Raw genomic sequence first — 24,446 nt, forward strand, 5'->3', positions numbered from 1 at the left:
CTAACTACTACTCTCTGAGGTCTTTTCCATTTCTGGATCTATTATTCTAAATCCTATAACCCCCTCTGAACCTCAGTTTCCCCATCTGTAAATTGGGGGGATTTGACTGGCTGCTCTCTGAGGTCTTTTCCAGTTCTATTATTCTAGATCATATAACCACTTCTGGACCTCAGTTTCCTCATCTGTAAAATGGGAAGATTTGATTAGCTGCCCTCGGAGGTCTTTTCTAGGGCTAGTATTCTATAACCACCTCTGGACCTCAGTTTCCTCATCTGCAAATTGGGGGGGGGGGTTGATTAGCTGCTCTCTGAGATCTTTTCTAGTGCTAGTATTCTATAACCACCTCTGTACCTCAGTTTCCTCATCTGTAAAATGGGAAGATTTGACTAGCTGCCCTTGGAGGTCTTTTCCAGTTTTAGATCTATTATTCTAAATTATGGAACAACTCTGGACTTCAGTTTCTTCAACTATAAAATGGGGCATTTGACTAGCTGCTCTCTGAGGTCTTTGCTAGTGCTATTATTCTAGAAACACCTCTGGACCTCAATTTTCTCATGTGTAAAATGGGAAGATTTGGCTAACTGCTCCCTGAGGTCTTTTCCAATCCTGGCTCTATTATCCTAAATCATGTCAACACCTCTGCACCTCAGTTTCCCCAGCTACAAAAGGAGGGGACTGGAACAAATGACTTCTCAGGAGACCCCGAAAGAACCTTAGGGGCATGAAGACTTGAATGACTAAAAGAGCTTCCAAGAGTGGGCAGTGATCTCTGTTTCCCCAGTTATTCCTGGGTCTTCCCTCAGTTCTACTCTAACTGTCTCCCAGCCTTGGGAGAAAGGATTGCTAAGGAAGCCTGCCCAGCCCCTGCAGAACAGTGTTCTGATGGGATGGGAAGCCCGCCATCTGCTCTTTGCCATCCTCAGCCCTGATTTACAAGCAAGCAAGCAAGCAGGCAAGCGAGCAGACACAAACCGGGAGCCAGACAAAAGAGAGCCGCCCCCCAGTCGGCCAGGCTGCTTGCTTCATCATCCAACTGCCCTTCAGCCATCCACATGGGTGTGCCCTCGCTCACATGTCCCTCCTTCATCAAAACTGCAAGCAAACTTCCGAGACTCTCTCACTCCAGGACCGACTCCTCAGCCGTGCTCTTGGGGCCTCTGTCGTCTTAACAGCTCCAACTGGGGGACCACAAGCCTTGGTTTCCAGAGAGAGAGAGAGAGAGAGAGAGAGAGAGAGAGAGAGAGAGAGAGAGAGAGAGAGAGAGAGAGAGAGAGAGAGAGGAGCGCCCAGGGCAGATAATGGACAAGTCTTGGAGTCGGCCGATTTGGGGATTATTCTTGGTGCAGCTGAGCCTGGCCCAGATCGGTGAGTGGATTCTGAATGAAAGAAAATGGGTGTTGGGTGGGTGGGTGGGGAGGCTAGGGTCAGCAGGGACTGCCCAGCTGGCCCTACTGCTAGCTCTGGGAAGGAGGCAGGGGGTCGCCGCTTCAGCTGCTGGCATCTCCCACCCTGCCTCACTACTGTCCACTCTGTTCTCACCTCTGCCCATCACCCAGCTGCCGACCCTCAACTGGCTTTTCCTAAAGTTTGGTCCTTTGGTAGCAACTTGTGGGAATGGAGAAGCCAAAAGTTTCCTGGGTCTGCCTCCTCTGAATGAGTGAGACAAGGGGCTGAGAGAGCGAAAAAGTTGAGAGTTGAGCTCTGTCGGTTCACATTTTCTGTGGGAAATTCGAATGTGTTCTCTCTCTCTCTCTCTCTCTCTCTCTCTCTCTCTCTCTCTGTTTCTGTCTCTCTCTCTCTCTCTCTGTTTCTGTCTCTCTCTCTCTGTTTCTGTCTCTCTCTCTCTGTCTGTTTCTCTCTCTCTCTCTCTCTCTCTCTCTCTCTCTCTCTCTCTCTCTCTCTCTGCCTCTTTCTCTGTCTATTTCTCTGTTTCTCTCTCCTTTCTCTGTCTCTTTCTCTCTCTCTCCCTCCTTCTCCCTCTCTATCCCTCTCTCTCTCTGTCTCGCTGTCTATCTGCCTCTCTCTCTCTCTCTCTCTCTCTCTCTCTCTCTCTCTCTCTCTCTCTTCTTTCCCTCCCTCCCTCCTTCTCTTTCTTCTTCTTTTTTTCAAGTTTACCCTCAAAGCCCTGGGAAACAGAGATGGGTCCCCAAGTCTGGCCGTCATCTCGTTCTCCCCAGTACACTCAGCCCACATGGTGAAATGGAAGTAACTGTCCTCGTGGAATCCCCTAGCTTTCTTGGGGTTGAGTAAGAAGCCTATTGCCGGGGCTGGGCAGGGCTGGGCAGGGCTGGGCAGGGCTGGGCAGGGCTGGGCTGCAGTAGCAGGCTCAGATATGCCCAAGACAGAAGAAGCTCCAAGTAGTTTGCAGAGAGTCCAATGGAAGACTCCCCAGGAAGCTTTCTTTGCCTGCTCATACCCCCCCCCCCAAAGTGATCTTACCTGTCCCTGAATTATTAAGGGATGTTTTTTATCTCCCAGCTCTCACTGAGCTGCATATGGCATCGGATTATTCTCTAACCAGATCATAGCTTTTAGATAGGGAGGGCGGTGTGGAGCCATTCAAAGAAATACAGACCTCTAGAAAGAATCTTTGAGAGGGACTCCGGGAGGACCCAGTCTCCTCATTTTACAGAAGAAAATTTAAAGCTGGAAGGAACCGCAAAATTCATGGAGCCTCCCCTCATACAGAATTGAGGCTCAGAGACTAAAGTGGCTTCCTTTATTAGACAGAAATGAGACTCAGAGACCCAAGTGACTTGAACCCATATCTTTCCTCCAACCCACCCCTACGCTCCATACAAGACATTTTTCTGCTACCTGTTTAGTGGAGAATCGGCTTCCTTTATTATACAGAATTGAGGCTCAGGGGCTTAAAGACTTGAACCCATCTCTCTCCTCCAACCCACCCCCACCCCCCACAACACATTCTCCACTATCTGTCTTTGCTCATCTGTGTAGAATATGAGGTGCTTAAGACAGTAGGTGCTTTAGCCCTCCAAACAGTAGGTGCTTAATAAATGCTTATTGCCTTGGCTTGGGTTGGAGGTGACAGGAGACTTGAGAGAACTGGGGGGGGATTTGAGAGCATGGTCTAAACAAGCTGCAGAAAATAATTCCTTCCTGCAACCCGGGTCCCTGAGGGAGTTGAAATCTGCTCCCCCCCCCAGTCCCTTCCCCCACCTCCCCCAGCTGTCTACAAGCCCCAGCTCTTAGAGGCTCCGGGTAGGTAGCTTCAGTTCTGAGTAAGTGTTTGCGGGAAACTGGAAACAGCTTCGATGCCTTTTCCCGGGCTCCCCAGGAATAGAAATGATCTGGGGGCGGGGATGGGAGCAGAGAATCAATGGCATTCCTCCAGTCTGCCAGCACTCTGAGAGGCTTGTGGTGACCCCCCATGCACTTCAGACCCGGGGCCCTCTGGCTTTCCTAAGCGAGAGGACTCTGGCTTTCATATCCACAAGAGAGTGAAGAGGGGAGAGGGTTCTTGGACATGGTCTTTGGTCGGGGGGGGGGGGGGGGGCTGGGAGCTTGGGTGAGGAGGGATGCAAGGGGAGCTCCTTCCCTAGGGTTGATGTTCTTTGTCTCTCCTGGCCTCAGTGGATCATAACAGAGCCTGTGGCTTATCACTAGCCAAATTCATTTCCCCTTTCAAGAAGTGCCAACGGTGTCCATACACATGACCCCGGAGAGGATTCAACTCGAGGAATATTTATGAAGGACCTTCCCCTCTCTGGCTGCATTGTGGGCCCAGAGAAAGTAGAAAAGCTCTAACAGCTGCCTGTGTAGACTGCTGTCTTCACAGCAACCTTAGGAGGCAGCTAGCCTGGCACTGGAAGGGGAATCGGGTTAGATTTGAATTCAAACCTTGCCTCAGACCTGAATTAGCTGGGCCTTCGATGAATGATCTGAATGGGTTGGATTTGGGGAATTTCAAGGCATTTTTCCAACTCTAAATGTTTTATTCTCATTTCACAGATGAGGAAACTAAATTGGTTAAGCAACTAATGTACCCAAGACCACATAGAGAGTACACAGCAGGGCCTGGACCTCTCGTGCTGGATCTAGATTTTTTTTTTAATTTAAGGCAAGGGGGTTAAGTGACTTGTTCAAAGTCACACAGCTAGGCAACTGTTAAGTGTCTGAACCTGGATGTTACCTCAGTTCCTCTTGGCTCCAAGGCTAGTTCTCTATCCACTGTGCCACCCAGCTGCCCCTAGATCCAGCTTTGTTTTTTTTTTTTTAATTTCTATGCTGGAAGAACGTATTGTCTAATTGGGCATTTGTATCCACCAAGTTGAAGGCAGCATGGATTTGTGATTAGAGATCCAGTTTTGGAGCAGAGGAGATTGACAGCTCTGATGTCATCTCTGACGCTTCTTGGTTTTGTGGCACTCTCTGAGTTTTAATTTTCTCTAATGAAGTGAAGAATGATGATCTCTAAAAATCCTTTCCAGCTCTAGCTCCTATGATCCATGACCCACTTAGAGGACAATTTAAGACATTAGATAAACAAATAGTAGCTTGTGTATTGTAGACACAATCTGAAGAGACTGGAATGAGGTGGTATGCTTACTCTCTATGTGGCCTTGGAACCAGTTTGGTTTCCTCATCTGTGAAATGAGAATAAAAGATTTAGAGTTGGAAAATGCCTTAAAGTTCCCCAAGTCCAACCCCTTTGTTCATTCATTGAAGGCCCAGAGAGGTTAAGGGACTTGCCCAGAGTCACACAGGTAGTTCAGTTCTGAGTCAATCAAAGGGAAAGTCTGATGGAGGATGACCCTTGATTCAGACTCTGGGTAGAGAAGAGGGAGAGTAGCTCAATCCAGCAGCAAGCATTTATAGAGCAGCTCCTACCCACCAGGCAACTGTGCGGAAGACCCAAATACAAATATGAAAGTCCTTCAAGGGAAGGAAGGAAACAACCTTTCTATGGGAGGAAACAACACATCCATGTGTTTAAATTAATGAAAAATCAACACTCCAAATGAATAGCCTGTACCAATTTCTGATGGAGATTCATGGGACACACAGGAAAATGTTCAAGGAGAGAAGGTTCTTGAGTTGAACTTGAAGGCATTTAGGACTACTGAGGCAAGGATGAGGAGGAGGGGCATTCCAGGGATGAGGGACAGTCTGAGAAAAGGCATACCTTGTCCAGCCAGTGTGTGTGAAGGGGAGAAACAGAGGAAGCTTTGCCTTAAAGACCAGACAACAGTCCCTTACTTACCTGTACAGGTCAGGAAGATAAGCATATTGAATTTCCCAACTGGTTCTAAGGGAGTTATTTAAAATTTTGCATAGTATCAAATGGCAACTCAAAGCCTGTGGACTCCAATTGCTTTTATCATAAACCTAGGGATACTTATTATATCTCTCCTCCTACCCACTCCTACCCCCCATTCAACACATTTTTCCCAAGTTATTAAGTCCCCAGAATATGCTAAGCCTGGGCTGTAAACCTAAAAATGTCCAGTAACTTGCCTGGAGGCTTGCCTGTTCTCGTATGAAGCTCCCCCTCTACTTTTTTTACAGTTCATTTGGGGTGGGGTGATGCCCATGATGAAATCAGTAGCTGCTCGGGACCCAGCTGCTCTGTCTTTCATGTCCTTGTAAAGTTGTTTGGAAGGGGACTTGAGGCTTGAGGTGAGGTGAGATTGAGGGAAGGACAAGACATCGGGGAGGGAATGAAAGCAGGGGAGAAGGGTGGATGGGAAGAATGTGGTAGGGGAAAAAAGAATGAATTCTTTCCTGTCATTTAAAGAAGGGGTAGTTGGAAAGGGATGGTGGTTGAGGGTGGGGAAACAACTAAGAAATAGGAGGAAGAGTGTGGGCCACAGGGGAAGAGCTGGGCAGCCTTGATATGCTCAAGGAGGGAGAAAAAGGGAACTGGAACAAGCAGGCAGGACTAGAATGGGACAGGCATCTACTTCCAGGCTGACGTTTTTGGTTGTTTCTGGGGAAATATTACCCTGGATCCTGTCCAAAGTATGAGGATCCAATACTTTCTGGGGATAATCTCAAAGTCTCTGGGAATCTATGGATTGTGTTGTTGCAATTCTCTTGGGTGTTTGGCAAAGGACTTTGGCTTAATGATGTTTTCCCATGTGAATAATGAAGAAGAAAAGTCATTGGGTGATGATGGTATTTCATTGGCTACTTTTTTTCATTCATTCTACTGATTCAATATTCATTGAGCCATAATTATACAAAGTCTTCTACAAGAGGCTGGTTTTCGAAGGCAACTCTTAAAGAAGCCCCAGAGGGGCACTTGCAGAGAAATGATTTCCCTTTTCAGTTGTGAAATCAATCCAATCTCACACAGCACTTAAAAGGTACCTACTATGTGTAAGGGGCTAAGGATGCTTAGTTTTAGTCTGGCTGATCAGTTCATTGGTGTGGACAAGTTCTCTTCACAGGCAATAATACGTCTTAGAGAGATTCAGTAGGCTTTTCTCATACAGGACTGTCCCTCTGACCACATTATGCTTCTGCTAAGGCAAAAAAGAAAAACATCCCTAAAACATCCCAAAATAGGAATATCCCTATAGAGAAATCTAAGGGGAAGAAATCCTTTCTACCCATTTAGGTCAGCCAAGATCATATAACCACTAGATTTCAGAGGACAATCTTGACCTCAGGTCTTCCTAACTTCACACCTTGTTCTCTATCCATGATGCCATATTGCCTCAGTATACAGCCTAAGAGCATGATCCCTTTTACCAGTTTAGGAAAGTAAGTTGTCTGCTAGTTAAAAGACTTAGCCAAGGTCATATAGTCATATTGTTTCAGAGGACAGACTTGATGTCCAGGCTCATACCCTATTCTCTATCCATGATGCCATATTGCCTCAGTACACAGCTTAGGAGAATGACTAATTTTCTCTACTAAGACAGTTTTGGGATTATCTCTCAGGAGGCTGGGTACCTGCAAATGAGCTAGAGGGAGATATTTGTCTGTCTGAGGAGTCAGGCTTCAGTTTACCAAGATGTCAAAGGAATGAATTCATCTGCTTATGAAAGTCCAGCTGTTGCTGTAGACATGTCATCACACCTTTTAGGGGACAAATGAAAAAGCTGATAAGAGCCAGTTGAGCTCTCCGCCATGGAAGGCTGGGACTTCTCTCAGAGCATTTTGAGAATGAATGGGTTATTTCGGATGGTTCTGTCACAGAAAATTAGTCTGGTCACATGTTTGAGGAAGGAGTGAGTTGTAAATGTTAAGTATTACCAGCTTACCTCGTGGCCCCAACCAGAGTAATCCATAAATCCCTTCCCTCTAATCTCTCAAGGAACCAGGGCAGTCTAGCTAAAGTAGGAAGTTTGCTTCATGAATGTCAAAGATCCCAATGGAATTCCAAATTTTCTCCCCCTCTCTCTGGGAATATACCAGTTCCTTCTTAATTTCTTTTCTTTTCTTTTCCTTCCTTCCTTCCTTCCTTCCTTCCTTCCTTCCTTCCTTCCTTCCTTCCTTCCTTCCTTTCTTTCTTTCATTTTTGGTAAGGCAATGGGGTTCAGTGACTTGCCCCAAGGTCACACAGGTAGGTAATTATTAAGTGTCTGAGGCCGAATTTGAACTCAGGTCTTCCTGATTCCAGGGCCGGTTGTTTTCTTAATTTCTGTCAACAGTGACAGGGGAAATAGATTTATATGAATTGACCCACATTGGTAGCCCTTCCACAATCCACAAAACTTGATTTTTGGGGAAACTGAAATAAGAAGAAATACTTCTCTCACCTGAAAGGGATGTTCTAAGGAACTGATCCACTCCTATTATTGAGATTACTTGGTTTCCATTTATTTTTTCCCCTCCAGCTATCATACATCCAAGCTGCCTACCCCATGTAGTCTCAGTGTGTGGAGGGTGGAGGATTAGGGAGGGAGCAGTAAGGTCAGTCACAGCTGGGTTTCCTTGCTTCCTCTTCTCCTCTCCCTCTTCCTCTCCCTAACCCCTTCTACCCCACCCCTAGAGCCCCAAAAGGAGAACAGGACTTGTGACAGAAAGACTGGAATCATGAGCAGATGATGCCAGGTTATGAGCTATTTTTGGAGGGAAACTCTTTTGTGTCACAGAAATTCTGGGACTTTGATCGACAAGGATGTTCAAGACTCAGTTTCCTTTTGTGTCTCAGTCTGAATGAAAGGAAAAGAGGGAATGGGGGAGAGAGGGGGTGAATGAAGGAACGAATCAGTGAATGAATGCTAGATTAATCATAGGAGTGCTCAGCATGTTACTCATCAGGCCCAGGGCTGGAGTGTTGGAAAAGCTTCATGGAAAACTTTATAGCTCCATGAGCAGGTTTTAGCAAGTTCTCCCACCCTGACTGAGGTTCTCTAACTTTTATGGCCCTTGGGATTTAAGAGAAGAAGTTCTAGTCCAACCTTCTCATCCTCTCATTGTATAGATAGAGAGAGAAAATGACTTGTTCAAGCTCACCTGGCTCATCGGGTGGAGCTGGGACTTGGGTCCTTGATGTAGATGAATGAGTTCCCTACATAATGGGAGGATTTTTCTGAGGAGAGACACTAGAATGCTTGGGGTAGCTCTCCCCTCATTTTCAGAGTCATCACTGCAGAGCCAGAAGGAACATAGGAGGGTATCAGGTCCCATCCCCTTATACAGGGAGAAACTGAGGTTATGTGACATGTCACATCATTGGTAAGGGGCTGAGGCAGAATTCACACCCAGGTCTCAAAGCTTAGTGACTCTATACTGGCTCTTCTCAAACCTCAAGGCCAGAGATATAAGAGAAGTCAGCCCATTATTTCATACTGAACTCCTCTCTGAGGAAGGGGAAGGGAGGCACCTCCACACGGTCAGGCTGCACACAACATAGAGACTGTGTGCTATAGTGGATAGAACTAGATTTGGCCTCAAGAAGACCTGAGTTCAAAAGATTTCAAAACTAGAGGCGCCCCTGTATATTTCAGTTGGGGGAACCGAGGTTAAAGAAAATAAATTGATGTGCCCAAGATCATTGGAAATAGCACAAAGAAGATGCTAAATTTGAACTCAGGACCTCTGACTCCAAAGTTAAGGCCCTCACCCCACCCCCCACCTCAGTTTCAAGCATCTTCATCATTCTCACCTGTCTTATAATTATTTAAGTGGCTACATGAGCATGTATGTATGGTTGTATGTTTGTGTGTGGGAGGGGATGAGAGAGAGTGAGAGATTCACTAGACATCTGTGTGACACTGCAAATGACTCACATCACTCTCAGTCTTAGTTTCCTCATCTTCATTGCTAGACAGATGGAGCCCTGGACCCGGAGTCAAGATGATCTGAGTTCAAATCCAACCTCAGTCACATAGCTGTGTGACCCTGGGCAAATCACTTAACCTCTTTTTTGCCTCAGTTTCTCCAACTGCAAAATGGAGAGCACAGCAGCACCCATCTCCCAGGGTGACTGCAAAGATCAAATGAGATAAAGTGTCTAACATACAGGAGACTAACAAATGCTTTTTTACCCTTCTTGCCCTTCTGAAATGGGGACAATAATAGTGTCTCTATCACTGTGTAGGGCTATTTAAGAAGAGTGATTAAGATAGCCCTATAAAGTATTTTGTGAAACTTTAAACATATATATATATATATGTGTGTGTGTGTGTACATATAATATAATAAATATAATGTAATGTAATATAATATGACAATGCAATAGAATAGAATATAACAATATAATATAATACAATATAAAATAACATAACAGTGTAATATAATATAGCACTTATTATATATAATACATTATAACATATAGTGTATATATAACATAATGTAACATGTATTATGCTATATTATTATATTATATTATTACATTTATTTATTATATTATGTCATTATATAATGTGATAGAATATTATAATATAATGTAGTATAACAATATAATGTAATATATAACATAAAATAATTATATCCATATAGGAGTCATTATTTTGGGGTGCAGTAAGGTGGTATAAATGGATAGAGTGCCAAGCCTGGAGTAAGGAAGACTCATCTTCATGAGTTCAAATCTGGATTCAATTTCTTTTTTGTTTTTTTAGTTTTTTGTTTTTTGCAAGGCAAATGGGGTTAAGTGGCTTGCCCAAGGCCACGCAGCTAGGTAATTATTAAGTGTCTGAGGCCGGATTTGAACCCAGGTACTCCTGACTCCAGGGCCGGTGCTCTATCCACTGCACCACTTAGCCGCCCCCTGGATTACTTTCTGCCCCTGATTCATTTTAGCTATTTTAATGTATGTGTGTCTCTCAGTGTCCTGAGTGATGGACCAAGACTGTAGTTTACAAACGAGTTGCTGATCTGTGTAGGTGGAGAGTGCTTTCACATCTGAAATACCCCATGTGGGTGAAATTACACATCTGGATTCCCTCCCCAATACACTGAAAAAAAAATAAAAACAAACCCATAAAAACCTCATTTTTTGCATCTATAAAATGAGGATAAAGAAAACATCACCTGTGAAGAATGCATTTTATAAATGAGTAAAGCAATAATATGGCAATGTAAAGCCAGTTCACAAATCTGAACTATTCATTAATATTTCTTGAGTAAGGGAAATTACCACCACTCTTTTCTGCTGTTTGAAGGTCTTTGGAACTGGTGAATTTTAAATGATGAGAGCTATGAAGTCAGTGTAAACCATGGCCTTCTCTTCCTTGAGAACTTCCCTTAGGTACTTGTCAAACATGCATCTATGAGGCAGCTGTCAATTAGGGCAGAACCTTGGGCAAGTCATTTCACCTGGATTGTCTCAGTTTTTTCATCTGTAAAATGAACTGGGAAAAGAAATGGCAAACCAGTCCATTATCTTTGCCAAGAAAACCCCAAATGGGGTCACAAAGATTGGAGGTGACTAAAATTGACTAAAGATAACAATTTGACTTTAAGGATCCTTTGCCCCAGCAATATTTATCTTTTTATTCTAAGGCACAGTCACCCAGGCCCAAATTACCCACAATTGGACCTCATCCCTTTGGTGGGTGGAAGGAGGGAAGGCATTCTCTCCCATTAGCAACACCAAAAAGATGCCTGCTAGCAGGTGGGGAGGATGGGCCATGGAAAGCTCATTTCCCTGAGGTTTCAGGATTATTGGTGCATGTCTGGGTGTCTCCCTTCTAAGACAAAACTACCAGACTTTGGGCAGCTGGGCTCCTTACAGATGCATCTTCTTGCAGCATTTCCGGATGAATCTCAGGTAGCGTGCGGAGAGATTGAGTCATTTAAGGAAGTGATTTGCAAACCAGAGACTTGCAAAGCCCTTCTAGATTTTCAGGTTTGTCCCAGATGTGCTTCTGGGAAGTTTATTATACAATCATTGATTCAGAGCTAGATGTACCCTTGAAGGCAAGGTGTATGTGGAACCCATTTCATGGATGAAGAAACTGAGACCTAGAGAAAGGGACTTACCACCTGGTAATCGCTCTGGAGATCAAACCTTGTTCCTCTTATTCCAAATTAAACTCTCTTTCCAATTTGCTTTTAGAAAGTAAAGTTGATTAAAGACTTTCCAGGGGAAGGAAATAATTTGTTACTTTTCAATGGATTCCTTAATTTGAATTTTTTTTTGCTATTAAGTTTTGGTAAGAGATCTGTTTCATTGAGAAGTAGGGGTGTTGTCCCCTTTCTTCTATCCTTTCTTTGTGATGCTCTCTCAGACTTTTACTTTGAGATCTTAATATGGTATTTTCTAGAAGCCCAACTCATATCATCTTTTCTTTCTCTAGTTGTTTTTTCCTCCCTATTATTATGACCCATCAATGAGAATATAGGGCTTTTTGTTTTTCACAAATGGAGGTGTGTCTTCCTTTTATGTTGTGTGGCTAGAGAATGGAATTATAGAAACGAAGGGAAAGAAAAACATGTAATTGGTGTTTCCACACATGAATTGTTTGGACAACTTATTCATTCCAAGCTATGAATGGAAAGAAGCTGGTCCTTTGACGTGTGGGTTTGGGGAGTGGGGGAAGAATAACCTTTGTGGTTTTTGTCTATAATTTCATCACTGGGGACTTGAATGCAAGGCAGAAGTTCCTGCTATACCTTAATACAAAATTAACACTTAATAGTTGGTTGCTGATTGATGGATTGATTGTTCTAGAACCAGAAGAAATCTTAGTGGTAGAACTTTCTCTCTTTACAGATAAGGAAACTGATGCCTACTTATTTTAAATGACTTATCCAGAGTCACATAATAGAGTTGGCAATTTGAACTTGGGTCCTTAGATTTGCATAATACAAAGAACTGTGATTTTGGTTTCAGACTCTTGGATTCTAATCTCTCTGATACCTGTGTGACCTTGGGTAAATAAGTCACCCTTTCTCTATGAATCTCATTTTCCTCACCTGTAAAATGAGTTGTTCTGAATAACATCTGGAGTTCTTTTAGCTCTAATTCTGTATTATCTGGATCCAAACTGAGAATTATTACTACTGCAACATTCTTTTCTCCTTGGCAGTATTGAGTGCCTGGATCAAGGGTGGAGGGGCAGCTGGCAGACAGGCCAGTCAGCTCTTTTGTCTTAATTCTTGGTCAACATCAAAAGGAACTTTTACCTTAAAACTTCTCTAAGAAGATCTTCAGGTCCTGGGGCTTCCTTGCTGAGACTTACAGATTAGAAAGGAAAACTTTAAGATGATAAACTCTGGGGTAGCTAGGTGGTACAGTGGATAGAGCATCAGCCCTGGAATCAGGAGTATCTGGGTTCAAATCTGACCTCAGACATTTAATAATGACCTAGCTGTGTGGCCTTGGGCAAGTCACTTAATCCCATTGCCTTGCAAAAACAAATACAAAACTCTTAGAATGAGGTGGTGTTCTTGAGCCCCTTCAAGGAACAGGGCTGAAGTTGGGAGAAGCAGCATAGCATAATGATAAGAGTATTGGATCTGAAGTCAGTCAGATCTGGGTTCCAATTGTTGTGTGATCCTGGGAAAATCTCTTTACTTGTCTGAGCTTTAGTCTTTTCAATTGTAAATTAAGAAGGGTTGGCCTTGATGATCTCTATGATCATCCTAGATATTTGGGAGTGGCCTGGGACTCAGGTTCTTGATGCAGTTGAGTGAGTCAAATATAAGGCTCATACATCATCAGTCCAAAGGATGCCTTGGGAAGTAACAGAACCATCCCACCAATTGTGTGGTTTCTTTAATTCATTAGAATGCAAGCTTCCTGAGAGAAGGAACGGTTTCTTTTTTGTCTTCTTCTCCCTAGACGTAGCGCAGTGGCTGCCATGTTGAAATTAAACTGATCCTTATTTGATTGATTCTGTTGCAGTCCATGGGTTAGAAAATCCATATATTGTGGTATCCATCCTTATTCTCTGACCAATAATCTAAAAAAGAAAAAAAGTCTAAGACAGCTTTAATTTTGTCCTCCAATGTCCCTACTCCTCTTCCTATTGCACTTAAAATCGATGAGTGTATCCAGCCTGTATGCAAAACTGTGATCTGAGAATTAAAGTGGGTCTAAACACCACACCAAAGTTTATCTGAGCTGAGGACTGTCCCTTGGTTCGAACAATCACATCTGGTGGGCATACTGGACTATGGTCACCACCAAGAAGAAGTCAGAGGTGGTTCAGGAAGTCCACAACAGGTACTATGAGACTCAGGGAATTGTGTCATTGGAGGGGCAGGAAGTCAGAAAATTACAGAAATAACCATCCTGGGGACCATCTAGCCTTGGGGGGGTTTGTCGCTGATAGTTATCTCAAGAGGCAATTTGTGAGTGATCATTGTCATATTGAATATTGTCAATCCCAAAGTTTCTGAATGCCTCTCACTCATCCACTAGTTAAACTTTGGGGATCTATCTTCCATTAGCTTATTTAAATTCTTCTGAAAACTTTTGATATCTACAACAAATTCTTAAAGTCTTGGGTTCCATTTACTACCTCCTTTGTGAAAGGTAGCACTTGGAATCATGATCAAACTTTTAGAGCTAGAAGAGATGACCTTCTTCAAACTCTTCATTTTACTGATGAGAAAACTCCAATGTCTCTAAAACCATTTCTTTGAAACTTAGACAAAAGTCTACCATTTGACAATATTTGTTGCTTGACCAATCTCTTCTGTAAACTCCCCAACATTCATCTTCTTGAGAAAAGCTTATATCTTGTGGAATTTCTGTAGCCACCGTAGTACCTTAGCACAATTCCTGGCCCCTAGGTTTTATTTATTTTCTATTTACATCAACTAATTTGCTAAATACATACTTGAGGCAGTTAAGTCCTGTGATAGAACAGGAGTCAGGAACATCTGAGTCTGAACCCAGCCTCAAATACTTCCTGGATAGGTAACTCTGGCAAGTCTCTTCACTTCTGTTTGCCTCAGTTTCCTCAACTGTAATAATCCCCGGGGTTATTATGAGGATCTAATAACCATAAAGTGCTTAGTACCATGCCTAGTCCATAGCAAGTATTATTTAAATGTTCACTATCATTAATATTGCTAAATGAATCAATGAGTGCTATTATTTTGAATAAGATGGATAGCTATGGACTGGGTGGTAGTACAATTAGGTCAGTGTGGAACTTTTTGAATGACTGAACCCAAAGATTAAATATGAATGAATCAGTGCCAACTTTACAGATCTCTAGTAGCACACCCCAGGTATCTGCTGTAGGACCTGTGCTGCTTAATATTTTTATCAAAGACATGGATATAAGCTGAGAGAATGAGCACATGTATTAGGTAACTGAATCAGGACCAAAAAAAGATTTTTTGTATGTTAAGACATGGGTCTGAATCAACTAAAATAATCATCAATAAGGATTACTGTGAAATTATGTTTGGGTTTTTAAAAAATCAAATGATCACTGAGAGAGGTCCAACTCTAGAATCTGAAGGAGATCTAAATGTGTTTCAGTGGACTGGAAGCCAGTAGGGTACCAGAACAGCCAAAAAACCTAATATGGGCTCATTCTCCACTGATAGTCATAGCTGCCAGGAAGCAGGTGCCCTAGTTGGAGTCCTGGGCTCATTTCTGTGTACCCCATTTTTATCAAGGAATTGAAATGTGTCCTAGAGTGGAGGGTTCCAGATTCTTGCCATATGACTATTCAGCGAAGGTACTTGGACCATTTAGCCTGGAGAAGAGAAGATTTGGGCAGTGAAGGGGGGGAAGGTGATAGCTTTCTAACAATACTAGGAGCAGTCAATGTGAAAGGACCATCAGACTGGATGGTAAATGTGCAGTAGATGAAGCCCTCCAATAGGCACATTTAATAAGAAAATGCTTCCTAATCATCATTGCTCTCCAAAAATGAAATGGGATTACTTGGGATGTAGTGAACCTCCATGCTGGAGGCCTTTCTTCAAAGGCTGAATAACCACTTTACTGGTAGATTACAGGAGCAACAAATTCCAATGTTGCCCCATTATCTCCTCTGTTTGACATTCAAAAGCCTCTCATAAGGGTCCCTCTCTAAATATGCTAATAGTGCTTTATTTTATGACTCAGAGCAGAATCAATATAATGACAGTTATACCTAAAAACCTAAGCCCTCTCTTGTGTGTTCTCACCAAATTTTTCAAGCTTTTTCTGAGGAGGTTCAATCACAAGGACTGTGAGCACCATTCCCCCCCCCCAAAAAAAAAAGCCTTAGGAAGCAGTTTTTCTAGGGTGAAATATTGAGTAATCTAGGGTTTGATTCTTTTGAATGTGGTGATTCAGATTCTAGATCAGCCTTCCTATGTGGTGGGTAAAAAACTCTAGACATTTCCTGCTTTGTCACAGTATCAAACTCGAGGAAACATAAAACAGGTTTGGAGAAAACCAAAGAAAGACAACTCCCAATACTATCACAAGAAGACAAATTAAATGTATTGAGAGTCTTTGATCTGAAAACAAAAAGGCAGAAAGATTAAAAAAAAATTCAGAAAATATGGATAGGATGAAAACAGATGTGTTCACCGAATCCAAGAACTGTATTTCATTTAGTCCATCATTCACACTGAATAACGGAACTCAGCGGTCAGTAAGTCCAGCTCCTAGATAAACAGGCATCCTCCTTTTCAAGTCAAGTCAATGAACATTTATAAATGTTGCTAGGCACTTTCTATCTAGAGATAGAAAGAGAGGCAAGGGGCAGCTAGGTGGTGCAGTGGATAGAGCATGGGCCTTGGAGTTAGGAGTACCTGGGTTCAAATCCGACCTCAGACACTTAAAATTACCTAGCTGTGTGGCCTTGGGCAAGTCACTAAACACATTGCTTTGAAAAAATATCTAAAAAAAAATTAAGACAGGCAAAAAACAATCACTGTTCTCCAGAAGCCCATATTTTAATGAAGGAGGAAATAGGCAAACAATGAACATACAAGATATATGTAGAGAGGGAGATATAGATATAGAGATATAGATGTTTTATATCTATCTTGTATATATCTATATAATATATATATATATAAAACATAAATTTAGAAGAAAATACTTAGAATAAGAGCTATTTAAAAATGAAATGGGATCTCTTGGGAACTATATAGAGGGAAGATGGTGATATTAAGAAGATTGAGGGTAGGGGACAGCTAGATGATGCAGGGGATAGAGCACCAGCCATGGAGTTAGGAGGACCAGATTGCAAATCCAGACTCAGACACTTAATAATTACCTGTGTGACCTTGGACAAGTCACTTAACCCCATTGCCTTACAAAATAAATGAATAAAGTTAAAAAAAAAGAAGGATTTGGAAAAATTTCTAGCAGAAGATGAGATTTTTAGCTAAAAAATGAAGGAAGCAGGAGACCAGGTGGTAAAAAGGAGGGAGAAGAGGTTCCAGACAGAAGGGCTTTACAAACTAGTGAAAATAACCTCTTAATGTCTTAGCTTCCTCATCAATAAAATGAAAGCAGTTAGTTTCAAAAGTCTTTAAGGTCCCTTCTAGCTCTTAATCTATAATCCTTTGGAAGGTCAAGGAAGCTGGGATGGGTTGTTTGGGTTGGGATCTATAATGCTTTGGGAATGACTCCTAGACTTGAGCTATGATTTCCCTTTAAAGTCCTAGAGTGACTCCCATTTCCCTGTCTTTGGCATTCTAGTAAATCAATCAACAATGATTTTATAGTGTTTGCTATGCTAAGCCCTTGGTAGACATAGAAAGTAGGGGAAAAGATTTCTATTCCTATAAGCAAGGGTCAGAAAGATTTAGGATGTGAAGCAGGAAAAATGAAATCCGCTGCCCTTTTCTGACCTCTTTCTAGGCACCCACCCAAAGTCCTTCTCCGGAACAATGTCCATCCTGGGTGTGCCCATATCATGCCCTTTATGTATCTGCTGACTGGAGGATCAAATGGGTCACCCCTGAACTCAGTTCATATTTCTCGTTTATTGCCCTCATCTCCTGCTGAAGGAAACTAGGGGTCACACCCAAGTACCACCAGCTGTTCACTCTGGTCATCGTGGAGGGTTGGGTGGCTTGGGACAAGGGGTTATCTCCTCTGTCTCCAAATCACTAATAGTAATAGGAACAGCTCCCGAATCAGAGGATGTGGGTTTGAAGCTCATGATACCAGTCATTACCGGCATGGGGGGAACAGCATGTACACAAATTAGAAAATACTAAATTCATGCAAAATAAATGTAAAGGAAGTTGGGAAAGTCTAACAATATGGGAAATTAGGAGGGCTTCAAGTAGGGAGTGGCTTTTGAATTGGATCTTGAATTGAGCTAGGAATTCCAAGAGATAGAAATAAGAAGAGACAATATTCCAAGCAAGAAGGAAAGGAACTTTTGTAAAGACAAGAAGGAGATGGATTGCAGCATTCAGGGAATATCAAAATTGGTCATTTTTGGCTGGAGTAAGGGTCTATGATGAGAAAGAAGTCTGGGAATATAAAACAGGGACAAATGGAAGAGATTGAATACCAACCAAATGAGTTTCCATTTTCTCTTAGAGGTAGTAATGAAGCATTGGGTCTTCTTAAGAAGGGGGCTATTTCATTTGCTTAAATTAAAGTGTTCAGCCACAACTGTTCTTTAGGAAGTATTAAAATAAGAAGGCAGAACTAGATGGCCTCCAAGGTCCAGTCTGGATCTAAATCTATGACCTCATCTCAACTGTGCACTAATCTTGCTATCCTTACTTACTTAAGAAACATTAAACTTTTTTAAGTATGTGAATTTAGGTACATGACTTAACTTTTCTGGTCTCAGCTTGCTCATCTATACATTGAAGTGGTTAGACTCAAAGAGTCTAAGGTCCCATTCAGTTTTAATCATCTAAAAATCAGTTTCTTCATCTGTAAATTGAGTGGGTTGGACTATGTTAGTTTAGGACCCTTAAAGGGTTCCCCAAATCCCTTATATCACATACATTCCTAATTATTTACATTTTGACTCCCTCATTTGAATGTAAGATCCTTGAAGGCCAGGATGATTTTTGGCCTTTATTTACACCCTAAGCACTTAGCTCAGCCTGGCTTTAATAATAAATACCATAATAATTTAATTTAATAGGTGCTTAATGATTGCTTGTTGACTGATATGTTGGTCATGTGACCAGTGGGCATGTCATTACCTTTCAACTCTTAAAAAAAGCTTCCTATGATGGCTGATATGTATGTGAAAATGTGGAGAAAATTATTTTGGAACAAGTCAATAAATGTAGAGCTAGGAAGATACCCAGGGTCTCTATCCTGAGTCTAATCAAGGGATTCTTGAGTCTCCCTCCCTTTATCATTTCTTCCCAAATATAAACTACAGAAAAATGAAATAATATGGCTTTGAAATTCAAATTCTGGCTCTGCTACCTACTATTTGTGTGCCCGTGGATAAATCACCTCACCTTTCAGAGCCTCAGTTTCCTTCTCCATTGACTGAGAGAGTTGAACTACAAGCTGTCTACCTTCTCTTCCATGTCTGAACCCTATGATTTTGTGTTTTACCCATGGAGGGGGTGGGGTGGGAGTTGATAGGAGCATAATTAGCTAATGTCAGTGTTGGGCTTTGAAGATGAAAGAATTGAATGAAAGAGTCGATTAGGGCTCTTATCTGCACCTGCAACCTCCTGTTCTCCGTTCTTGGTCTCCCAAGTTTGCATACATTAAAATGTCATGACTTAGTCTAACAGGGGAATATTGGTAGGAGATAGATTCTGCATCCTGAACTCTGGGCTGGCGTTCACTAGACCATGGATAGAAGGACCTCAAGTCAGGAAGGATAATCTTCCGGAGTTCAGTTCTGATACACTTATTAGTTGCGAACCTTGACACCCGCTGATTCTTGTTTGCCTCAGTTCCTCTTTTGTAAAATGTGTTGAAGAAGGAAATGGCAAACCACCCCACTAAGAAAACCCGAAAAGGGTGACGAAGAGTAGAACATGACAGAAACAACTGAACAGCAACAATAAATCTGCTCACGAGTTCCATGCAACTCATCTCTAAGAATCCTAGTCAAGGCAGTTAAAGCAAAAGAAGGGAAAAGGTGTGAATGAAAAGCTTCCCCCAAGACTTCTGGGAGTCTTCTCCTTGGGAGGAGAGATCCAAAACACACTGGTTTTAATCCTATTTCTTAGTACTTCATCATCCTCTTGTGAAAACTATTGATATAATAATCCCCGTTTTCTCTAGCATGTGACTGACTGTCAGTGGTCATAGGACCCTGGTAGGAAACTAGTCAGTTGGAGTGAATAGACCACAAGACTTGAAGTCTGGCAGACCAGAGTTCTTGAGTCCCACCTCAAAAGCTAGCGGTGTAAATCCTGGACAAATCACTTAATTTCCTCATTTAAAAAATTTATAAAATTGAGAAAATAAGAAAAAAATTGTTATTGGGTTGCTATGAAGAACAAATGAGATAATATATGTAAAACTTTTGCAGACTATAATGTGCTCTGTTAACTATTTTCTGTATTAATTATAATAAGAACAATATTTTTCACGACCCTAGCAATGTTGCCATAGACGATAATTCCTTGAGGATATGGATTATTCCTTATATCTCTTATATCTCGCAGCTCAGGGAAGTCCTTAAAAAATCCTAACTGAATTGCACTGATTGGTCCCTCTGTCTTTGGCTCTAGGAAGGCTGCTACCAACACCCATGAGCTAATAGGTGTGGAATATATGTGTTGTATAATAAAGTTGATAATGAGGATTGTGGTGATAATGATGATAATAATACTAATAATGCCTTATATTTCTATAGGCCTTTCCCTCCCATAACTCTGGGAGGTAGAAAGGACAACTATTATTATCTCCAAAGTTATGGTGAGAAAACCCATTGAAACCAGTTATCAACTTGCCTGGGATCCCAGAACTAACTAGTGAGGACTAGAGTTCAGTGTTGTTTTGATTTTGTTCTTTGCTTCTCAGCCCAAATACCAACATGGTGTCATGGGTACAATAATGCCATAGGGTGGCATTCTCCATGACTGGCAACCCTCACCTCCTTCTTTCCTCCATGCTATCAGATTGCCTCAAAATCACTGAAGTAATATTTATAAGTTGATTCCCATAATGCCCTTTTCTTCCCTGTCATTCTGCCTATGACTGAAGATTCATAGATTCGTAGATATAGGGTTAGAAACAACTTTAAAAGTCATCTAGTTCACCCACCTTGTTAATAGATGAGCAAATGGAGGGAGGTCTTCTGACTCCAAAGCTATTGTTTCACTGTACCAAGAAGGCTTGGCATTTTGAATCCAAAAGATCCTGACATTCTTTAAGCCAGGAATTCTGAATGTCAATGTGGGGACTGTGAACATTTTTTTAATGTTTTGATAACTGTATTTCATAATAATTGGTTTTCTTTGTAATTGGTATATCTTATTTTGTGCTTTATTTGCTTATCTATTAAAAATGATTATTCCAAGAGAGAATCCATAAAGTTCATCACATTGCCAGAGGGATTCATGACATAAAAAGATCAAGGACCCTTGTGATCTAGGCAATCCAGTGAGACCAGTCTAAGGGGAACAGTGTTATTTGTTGGAACAGATTCATGAGGGAGAGATGGAAGGCTTTATAAAAGAGCAACTTTGGCATGATGGTTTAAGATGGTTTAAGCATACTCCTACCTAAAGTTAGTGATAACCACACTCATTTACATATAACGCCAATAGAGTGTGCCCAATCCCAGATAGTATTCAGTGTGAAATTCAGAGAGAGTTGGGCTCTATGTCAAAAGACCCAGATTCAAACTAAGATAGAGGTAATTGGAATTTTATTTCTGAGTGTTCAAACTCAGAGGACACTACCATTTGGTAGCCACTGTGCAAGATGCCAGGGAAATACACATATAGAACACGGCAGTCCCTGTCCTCATGGAGCTTACATTCTACAGATTTAGATAGTATCCAATTTAAATGGAAAAAAAAATTCAGGCCACAATTTTTTTTTCTAGGTTTGCTTTTCCCTTTGTCCTTTTACCTCCATTTTTCTCTTGTCTGTTGTGATAATCTCAGAAATAGTGTCTTCCTGTTTCCTTTAAGAGGGCAACCCAAGAAGTTCCATGCTTTGTTTGAGAACTCCCTTTCCAAGCTGGGCGTGAAAAGTTTAGAGACATGTTCATCTCTGAGAAAACAGGAGGGGACTTGGTCATGCTTGGGAAGACTCCTGGAGAGGGTGTTTTCAGTTGCATTAACTTTGGTTCCGGCCATCATCCCTTTGCTCCCTGCTGGCAGACAGCAAGGACACTTTCCATGTGGTCCCTCCCTGGGCATGTCAAGAGCAGCCCTCTCTTTTTTAATCACCACTGCCAGGCAATCACCAGGCTTTGTCACCCAGAGAATAGGAAAGGGCTCCTCTGTCTCTCTTTGTTTTCTCTTTCCTTATAGAGTAATGACTTGGCCAGGGAAAATCAACAGCCGGTTTTGTAGCTGGCAGACATCCTCTCTTTTAAGAAAACAAACAAAAAAACCAGTGGAAGATCTAGCTCCCTGTTTTTTTTTTCTTTAATTAAAAAAATTTTTTTTAAATGAGCCTCCCAGGCGTTCTTGGCCTATCTAGAGCTACTGAGTTCTTGGTTGTCTCAGAAGCAGGGAATTAGAAATGTGGGGTTGAGTTTCCGGAGACTAGATTTTTCCATCTGCTTCTAATGTGAGTCTGGATACAGAGATGTATGAGTGGGAATAAGGGTCCCTGGAGGGGGAAGAGGATGGACATTCCTATAATCGATTGGGGCTTGGAGTAGGTTGCTATGGCATGAAGGTCTGGACCAAGTTTCCCTCCCAAGCTGCTACCATCCTCTCCCACTAGTAACTTTGAATGTGTTATCAGACCATAGATTTAGAGCCCAGTGAGTCTGTACTATATACTGTCTAAATACTGTCTCGTAGCATGGCCCCCTAAATGGATCCCAGCAAATAGTCACAGGAATAGGGATGGAAGGAGAAGTCCTCGTTCAACTTTCTCATCTTGAAGTGAAGGAAACCGAGGCCCAGGGAAGTGGCATCTCCTAGGAACCCTAGATTGATATAAACAAACAGACCTAGAGGTGAAATGATTTGCCCAGGGCCCAACGGACAACAGACTCAGTTTTTGAAGGCAGGCCCCTGCAACGGAAGTTCCAACGTTTCCCGCTTTGATTCTACTGTACGTTCGAATTGCTCATCGGTGCATGCTGAAGATTTTCAGTCTATTTCTGGGCCAAATCTCCATCCATGAGATCATGTTAAATTGAGGAAAGGTTGGAGAATGGGGGCAGGGAAAGGAGGAAGGGAAAGTTGGCAGGTTGGAGCTGTGAATTCTCACGTGTTTACCCGAGCAACGGTTACCAAGTGTTACAAGCAGCTCTTGGAGGTATCATGAGTCACATTTTTTTTTTATTTAAAACTACAGCAGCTGGTAAAAGAAAAAGAGGAGGGAAAATCCCCTCAAGGTTCTGTCCTTACTTGTTCAATTACAGTAAATCAGCTCTGCTGCTAGTCTGGGCAAATGTACTTCTTCCTGCCTCATGATAAAAAGAGCAGGTAGGACTCAGCCTAGGGCAGGTCTAAGGGCGAGGGAGCTGATGGCACCTGGGATTCAGGGTGGCCATGGAGTCAGAGCTCTGGAGGTGGAAAAGACCTCAGGGACCATCTAGTCCAGCCCCTGTGTTTTACAGAAGGGGAAATCGAGGTCCAGAGACTTTAAGACATTTGCTCAATTGATCATGAAGGGAATCCAAGAAAGGTAAGGGCTTTCTGGCCAAGGTCATGCCCTGGATCAGTGATGAAAGTCTGGTCTCTCAAGAAAAGGTCTAAGACCTGCCTCCAGGCAGATTTTGCCAAGAAATCTCAAGGGACAGGGAGAATCCCTTGGGGAATCATGCATCATTTTCCCACAAAGGAGACCTGAAAAAATTGGGGATTGGACTTTTAGCCTCACAGATTGCTTTATGACTCTCCTTGGCCCCTCTGGAGTCTCTTCCAGGTTTCTGGAAGGTTTTCAATAGCCCCAACTTACCTCCCTTCCTGGAAAGGGCTCTGGAGTCTAATTCTATGAATGCAGCTGAACTTTTTCATTATAAATTGGGTGTTCCTGAGCCCAAGAGTGAACTCCTACCCCCGCCCCCCTAATTAGAAAATTCCTATCATAGCAAGACCCTTGTATAGCTTCTTAATTACTTAAATGTTCATTCCATGGTAAGACTTTTTCAGTTGCTTGGGGTGGTCCTTGCCTTACTGAGTCCTGTGGATGGGAAAGTCATATCTCCAATATGTGAGATCAATGGGCGTTTTATATTTACATTGTATTCTATCACAGTCCGGTGTTGAACTGTATAAATGTACTAAAGTTTCTCACGTGGGGGTGCAAAGTATGATTGACAAAGGGCTTTTCACTGTGTGAATATGCTTTAAAAAAAATAGCAGGAGGGTTTGAACGGATCTTGGTCTGTTGTCCAGAGTGATTTGTCCACTGGGAGAAGGGAGGACAAGGGAAAGTATCCTAGGGTTCTAAGCTTGAAGAATCATAGATTGAAAGTTGAAGGGGACATCAGAGATCATCTAATCTAATTGCTCTTTTTTACAGATGGGGAAACTGAAACCCAGAGAACTGTAGTCTAAAAAATAATTTCCATATAAACAAAGGGTCAATTAAAAAAAAGCACATGAGAATCTACCACTCTGCTGTGGCAGAAACAGCAGCACTGAATTTGGAGTCACCAGACCTGGACTGAATTCTAGATTGACTATTTTCAGTCCTTTTGACCTTAAACAGGTCATTTCCCTTAACCTCAGTTTCTTTCTCTGTAAAAAAGAGGGAGGTGTCCTCTCATCCCCAGCATGGAGGACTTCCAGACTCTGGATCTCCTCTCTTGACACTGTTCTTGGGTTCCCCTCCCTCTTGAAGTTTTAGGGGTGGGGATAGAATGCATTTGATAGCTTGAAACTTATCTCCACTGTTCCTCAGGAAAGAATTGGATTAGAGTACCTGCATCTGCCTTGCATGGGACCCTCCAAAGAGACCAATGCCAGTTCTCTAGGCTCCAGGTCACCATTTAGAGAAAAGTCCATCTGGTACTGCTCAGCAGCTC

The 24,446-nt window shown here is 42.2% G+C and overlaps 1 protein-coding gene across 10 annotated transcripts in view; it reads left to right on the forward strand.

The window, feature by feature from the left end:
• The first annotated feature begins 1,074 nt into the window (after nucleotides 1-1,074).
• Nucleotides 1,075-24,446, forward strand: part of CD44 (CD44 molecule (IN blood group)) — a 91,266-nt gene continuing 67,894 nt past the window's right edge. For 4 of the 10 annotated variants that reach the window (XM_074230469.1, XM_074230476.1, XM_074230472.1 and 1 more), the window contains exon 1: nucleotides 1,076-1,365. In XM_074230469.1, coding sequence (XP_074086570.1) covers nucleotides 1,299-1,365 — 67 coding nt within the window. In that variant the 5' untranslated portion in view covers nucleotides 1,076-1,298. Of the gene's footprint in view, nucleotides 1,366-24,446 lie in introns of all 10 variants that reach the window. The other 6 variants (XM_074230468.1, XM_074230470.1, XM_074230473.1 and 3 more) reach the window with 4 other exon arrangements.

This window comes from Macrotis lagotis, chromosome 3, assembly GCF_037893015.1.
Source record: "Macrotis lagotis isolate mMagLag1 chromosome 3, bilby.v1.9.chrom.fasta, whole genome shotgun sequence".
Taxonomy (NCBI): Eukaryota; Metazoa; Chordata; class Mammalia; order Peramelemorphia; family Peramelidae; genus Macrotis; species Macrotis lagotis.